Source organism: Pelophylax lessonae (assembly GCF_965119305.1).
Source record: "Pelophylax lessonae genome assembly, chromosome: 5".
Classification (NCBI taxonomy): domain Eukaryota; kingdom Metazoa; phylum Chordata; class Amphibia; order Anura; family Ranidae; genus Pelophylax; species Pelophylax lessonae.
In genome coordinates this window covers 129,630,599-129,637,425 of record NC_138772.1, presented here as the reverse complement: position 1 = coordinate 129,637,425, position 6,827 = coordinate 129,630,599, and the positions used below count along the sequence as shown (strand labels likewise).

The 6,827-nt window shown below is 51.2% G+C and overlaps 1 protein-coding gene across 1 annotated transcript; it reads left to right on the top strand.

Moving 5' to 3' along the window:
* Positions 1-85: 85 nt before the first annotated feature.
* On the top strand, positions 86-5,981 carry EXOSC6 (exosome component 6). The gene is made up of 2 exons (XM_082257475.1): positions 86-708; positions 5,725-5,981. The coding sequence occupies exons 1-2, from the start codon at positions 118-120 to the stop codon at positions 5,884-5,886; spliced, it is 753 nt and encodes a 250-aa protein (XP_082113601.1). The 5' UTR covers positions 86-117; the 3' UTR covers positions 5,887-5,981.
* The last annotated feature ends 846 nt before the right edge of the window (positions 5,982-6,827 follow it).

Here is a 6,827-nt window from a genome sequence, read left to right as displayed (position 1 = left end):
ATGGAGCGTGGTCCGTAGCGGTGCATGCGCCGGAAGGAGAAATCAGGACTGCGCCGGAAGTGATCTATAACTACTCTTTGGTGACTTCCGGTGGGCTTGCTGCGTGTGTGTGTGGCGATGCCTGGGGATACACGGCGGGTGCGGGGCCCGGAGGACGGCTCTCAGAGTCCGGCACTGTACGCTGTGAAGGAGGAAGGAAAGGCACTCCGGGTGGGTCGGGGCCCGGCGGAGCAGCGTGGGGTCTATGTGAGGGCCGGCTTCCTGAGTCAGGCGGCGGGCTCGGCCTATATGGAGGTGGCGGATGGCAGTAAGGTGGTGAGCGGGGTGTGGTGGGGGGCCGGGGAAGGCCGGCTGAACTGTGACCTGCGCTGGGCCCGCTTCTCCTCCCCCTTAGCAGGCACACAGCGAAGGGGCGGCGGGGCGCTTCTACTACAGCAGAGTCTGGAGGCCGCAGTAAGGATGGAGCGCTACCCCCGGGCCGAGCTAATGGTGTCCGTGCTGGTACTGGAGGAGAGGGGTGCCGCGCTACCTCTGGCTGTCACCTGCGCTGCTCTGGCCCTGGCTGATGCCGGCATAGAGATGTACGACCTTGTGGTCGGGGCTGCTGCCTGCCGGACAGACAACGGGGACATTCTGCTGGACCCCACCGAGGGCGAAGAGGAATCCGCCGCCAACATTTGCCTCGCCATCATGCCCACCCTCAACCAGGTATGTACCAGAGCTGTATATACTAGATGAGGCATGGGGTGCCCTGTACCACCCCCCCCCCCCCCCAACCAGTTATTTACCATAGATAGGCAGTGTATACTAGAGGAGGCATGAGGTGCCCTGTGCCACCCCCCCAACCAGGTATGTACCAGAGGTAGGCAGTGTATACTAGATAAGGTGCCCTGTGCCCCCCCCCCCCCCCAACAAGGTATGTACCAGAGATAGGCAGTGTATACTAGATAAGGTGCCCTGTGCCACCCCCCCCCCCAACCAGGTATGTACCAGAGGTAGGCAGTGTATACTAGATAAGGTGCCCTGTGCCACCCCCCCCCCCCCAACCAGGTATGTACCAGAGATAGGCAGTGTATACTAGATAAGGTGCCCTGTGCCACCCCCCCCCCCCCAACCAGGTATGTACCAGAGGTAGGCAGTGTATACTAGATAAGGTGCCCTGTGCCACCCCCCCCCCCAACCAGGTATATACCAGAGATAGGCTGTGTATACTAGATAAGGTGCCCTGTGCCACCCCCCCCCCCCCAACCAGGTATGTACCAGAAATAGGCTGTGTATACTAGAGGAGGCATGGGGTGCCCTGTGCCACCCCCCAACCAGGTATGTACAAGAGATAGGCTGTGTATACTAGATAAGGTGCCCTGTGCCACCCCCCCAACCAGGTATGTACCAGAGATAGGCTGTGTATACTAGATAAGGCATGGGGTGCCCTGTGCCACCCCCCCCCAACCAGGTATGTACCAGAAATAGGCAGTGTATACTAGAGGAGGCATGAGGTGCTCTGTGCCACCCCCCCCCCAACCAGGTATGTACCAGAGATAGGCTGTGTATACTAGATAAGGTGCCCTGTGCCACCCCCCCAACCAGGTATGTACCAGAGATAGGCAGTGTATACTAGATAAGGCATGGGTGCCCTGTGCCACCCCCCCCCCAACCAGGTATGTACCAGAGATAGGATGTGTATACTAGATGAGGCATGGGGTGCCCTGTACCACCCCCCCAACCAGTTATTTACCATAGATAGGCAGTGTATACTAGAGGAGGCATGAGGTGCCCTGTGCCACCCCCCCCCAACCAGGTATGTACCAGAGATAGGCAGTGTATACTAGATAAGGTGCCCTGTGCCACCCCCCCCCCAACCAGGTATGTACCAGAGATAGGCAGTGTATACTAGAGGCATGATGTGCCCTGTGCCACCCCCCCCCCCCCCCCCAACCAGTTATTTACCATAGGTAGGCAGTGTATACTAGAGGAGGCATGAGGTGCCCTGTGCCACCCCCCCAACCAGGTATGTACCAGAGATAGGCAGTGTATACTAGATAAGGTGCCCTGTGCCACCCCCCCCCCCCCCCAACCAGGTATGTACCAGAGATAGGCAGTGTATACTAGATAAGGTGCCCTGTGCCACCCCCCCCAACCAGGTATGTACCAGAGATAGGCAGTGTATACTAGGTAAGGCATGGGTGCCCTGTGCCACCCCCCCCCCCCCCAACCAGGTATGTACCAGAGATAGGCAGTGTATACTAGATAAGGCATGGGTGCCCTGTGCCACCCCCCCCCTCAACCAGGTATGTACCAGAGATAGGCTGTGTATACTAGATGAGGCATGGGGTGCCCTGTACCACCCCCCCCCCAACCAGTTATTTACCATAGATAGGCAGTGTATACTAGAGGAGGCATGAGGTGCCCTGTGCCACCCCCCCCAACCAGGTATGTACCAGAGATAGGCAGTGTATACTAGATAAGGTGCCCTGTGCCACCCCCCCCCCCCCAACCAGTTATTTACCATTGATAGGCAGTGTATACTAGAGGAGGCATGAGGTGCCCTGTGCCACCCCCCCCCCCCCCCAACCAGGTATGTACCAGAGATAGGCAGTGTATACTAGATAAGGTGCCCTGTGCCACCCCCCCCCCCCCCCCAACCAGGTATGTACCAGAGATAGGCAGTGTATACTAGATAAGGCATGGGTGCCCTGTGCCACCCCCCCCCCCCCAACCAGGTATGTACCAGAGATAGGCTGTGTATACTAGATGAGGCATGGGGTGCCCTGTACCACCCCCCCAACCAGTTATTTACCATAGATAGGCAGTGTATACTAGAGGAGGCATGAGGTGCCCTGTGCCACCCCCCCCCCAACCAGGTATGTACCAGAGATAGGCAGTGTATACTAGATAAGGTGCCCTGTGCCACCCCCCCCCCCAACCAGGTATGTACCAGAGATAGGCAGTGTATACTAGAGGCATGATGTGCCCTGTGCCACCCCCCCCCCCCCCAACCAGTTATTTACCATAGGTAGGCAGTGTATACTAGAGGAGGCATGAGGTGCCCTGTGCCACCCCCCCAACCAGGTATGTACCAGAGATAGGCAGTGTATACTAGATAAGGTGCCCTGTGCCACCCCCCCCCCCCCAACCAGGTATGTACCAGAGATAGGCAGTGTATACTAGATAAGGTGCCCTGTGCCCCCCCCAACAAGGTATGTACCAGAGATAGGCAGTGTATACTAGATAAGGTGCCCTGTGCCCCCCCCCCCAACAAGGTATGTACCAGAGATAGGCAGTGTATACTAGGTAAGGCATGGGTGCCCTGTGCCACCCCCTCCCCAACCAGGTATGTACCAGAGATAGGCAGTGTATACTAGATAAGGTGCCCTGTGCCACCCCCCCCCCCCCAACCAGGTATGTACCAGAGGTAGGCAGTGTATACTAGATAAGGTGCCCTGTGCCACCCCCCCCCCCAACCAGGTATATACCAGAGATAGGCTGTGTATACTAGATAAGGTGCCCTGTGCCACCCCCCCCCAACCAGGTATGTACCAGAAATAGGCTGTGTATACTAGAGGAGGCATGGGGTGCCCTGTGCCACCCCCCAACCAGGTATGTACCAGAGATAGGCTGTGTATACTAGATAAGGCATGGGGTGCCCTGTGCCACCCCCCCCCCCCCCAACCAGGTATGTACCAGAAATAGGCAGTGTATACTAGAGGAGGCATGAGGTGCTCTGTGCCTCATCATCACCTCTACTAGGTGTGCACCCAAGATACCAGGATCATCAGTGCATGCCGGATTTGTTTTTCTTTTTTTTTTTTTGTATGGCAAATCTGGTGTGTGGTAATAGAATTTTTAGTTCCTCAAAGTAAAATATTGAAATTGAGGTCTATACTGCAAGAAGAAGAGAATGTCATTTTTCTTTTCTCCTGGTGTAGGTAGGCGATATATTTTAGGTATTTACACAGGGCTTTATTTTTCTCAGTGAATAGATGCAGGAACCACCCCATATGTTTAGTTGTTCTGAGTAATTTTCTAGCAAAAAAATGATTTTTACATGAAGGAGAAGAGTGCCAGAATAGGCCCAGTATGGAAGTGGTTAAGTTATCGGTACTTATGGCAATGTGGGCAGTGCCAAGTCTTGCTGGAAAATGAAATCAGCATCCCCAAAAAGCTGGTCAGCAGAGGGAAGCATGAAGTGCTGTAGAATTTCCTGGTAGAGGGCTGAGCTGATTTTGGACTTGATAAAACACAGTGGACCAACACCAGCAGATGACATGGCTCTCCATATTATCACTGACTGTGGAAAATGTTTCATTTCATTTGGAAATCAAGGTCCTAGAGTCTGGAGGAAGAGTGGAGGAGAGTCACAGAATCCAAGTTGCATGAGGTCCAGTGTGAAGTTGCCACAGTCAGTGATGATTTGGGTAGTCATGTCATCTGCTGGTGTTGGTCCACTGTGTTTTATCAAGTCCAAAGTCAGCTCAGCCCTCTACCAGGAAATTCTAGAGCACTTCATGCTTCCCTCTGCTGACCAGTTTTTTGGAGATGCTGATTTCATTTTCCAGCAGGACTTGGCACCTGCCCACGTTGCCAAATCTACCAATACCTGGTTTAATGATCATGGTATCACTGTGCTTGACTGGCCAGCAGTAAACCCCGTAGAGAATCTGTGGGGTATAGTTGCATAGTAGTTGAGGTTGAGAGAGTTCATCCAGTTCAACCTGTGTAGGTGTGTGGCCGTAATCATTTCCCATACCCCTGAATGTTTTGATCATTGATGTACATCCAAGAGTCATACTCCCCTCAGTTACTACAATTTGTGGTAGAGAGTTCCACAGTCTTGTAGCCTTTACTGTAAAGCACCCCCTGCGTAGCCTGAGGTTAAAATGCTTCTCTAATCGCATTGTATGGCCTCATGTCCTCATGCAATCCTTGCTGACTTAATAGTTTTTTTTTTTTCTATGCTGAGATCACCGTTGAGGTATTTGTAAATTGCTATTGTGTCTCTAAAGGGAGAATAAATCAAGCGCTTCTAAACGCTCTTCATAATTAAGGTCTTCCAATCCCCTAATTAGTTTAGTTGCTCTTCTCTGGACTCTCTCCAGCTCCAACACATCCTTTGTGAGGACTGGCGACCAGAACTGGACAGCATACCCCAGATGTGGTTGGACCAGTGTTTTTAAAAAGTGGTAGGAAAATTGTCAAGAGGAAGATGAGACACCAGACCCAACAATGCAGAGGAGCTGAAAGCTGCTATCAAAGCAACCTGGGCTTCCATAACACCTCAGCAGTGTCACAGGCTGATCGCCTCCATGCCACTACAATACAATACAATTACAACAAAAGAACATTTATCTTGTAAAATGCTTTCCAAAGTTTACCTTTGCAATATTTTATCCATTCTTTCTCCTTAAGTGTAGACTGTATCTAAATGCATCTACCAGGGATTGTATGTTACCAAGAAGGCATGAAGTCCTGTACGCACCACTGTAATCCTCCATGTGTAATATAGGGCGGTATGGAGTGCCCTGTGTCTTATCTCCAACCTCCGCAAGTTGTGTATGTTGTGCTCCATTTCATATAGAAGAGAATGAGTTGTGTGTTCCTTATCCCCCATTTATGATATAAATTATACTTTTGCTGTATAGTCTGTTAACTATGGGTTACCCACCACCTCTGCCAAGCAGCACAACTAATATAGCCAATAACCAATATCTGTTCTTGTTTATACAGGTGTCAGGCCTCCTCTGCACCGGGGAATGGGAAGGAGACAGCTCAGTGGAAGCCATGAAGCTTTGTATGGAGGGATGTCAGCGTCTCTACCCAGTGCTACAGCAAAGTCTCCTCAAATCTACTAAGAAAAAAGTCCCTGCACCTGTGCCTGATGCCAGCTAGCCAAGCTGGAATCAAGCCTCATCACCATCCTCAGGTGCTGGTCTCTGGCTCCTTGCATCATCGCAGCACTAGGACTGAGCTATTTCTATCTGTGTCTCAATGTGACATCACCAGGATGCAGACTGTCAGTAAATGAGCCATTAGCAACATGTCCAGGTCACCATGCAGAACCATTGGCTGGAAGAGATGCTACTAATTTGCTAGTCATGAATGACCTCAGTTCTAAATGTTCAGCTATCTGTTATTAATGAGATACTTGTACTTCTGAGTAGCTTCTAGCACCACCTGTGGTACATCTTGTCATCAGGATCCAGGTCATTCCATTTGTAACATACTGTTTGTGGCTGTGGTGAGCTTGGATCAATACAACCCAGTCTGTGAATGTACTGATGTAGCTCCACCTTTAAGAAGTTGGCAGGGACATGTGAGGAGGAGACTTCTGCGGTCACTCATTTTAGTGCTGACTCCATGTCCTTTCTCCCTGCTGACCTAATTTCTGTGAAATTGTTTTTCAGTAGTTGAGAGAGAAATTTTGTTTACCAGCTGACCTGGGGATCCAGAATTAAATGTTTATATTTTCCTTACATTTTCTTCCAGTGTTATTAATGATGCTGTTTGTGGTGCCCTAAAAATTTATGTGTTTTTCAACCCTTTTTCAGTGAAGTCGGCCTTTAGGATTGCGCACGATCCTGGGGCACACCAGTCTAAGGGCTTGTTCACATAAGGAGGTGCATCCGAGCACAAGTGCTTCCCCCCCCCCCCCCCCCCGTTTCCATATGTTGTGCTTTTGATTTGTCTGTCTGCTCTGTACTAGTGAAACACACAAAGGTGGCTTTTTTTTTTTTAAATCATGCTGCTGCAGTACCATACGTTTTTGTAGGTGCGAACATACACACAACTGGATGATGCGTGAGGTGCCATTAAGAATTATTGGCACCCGT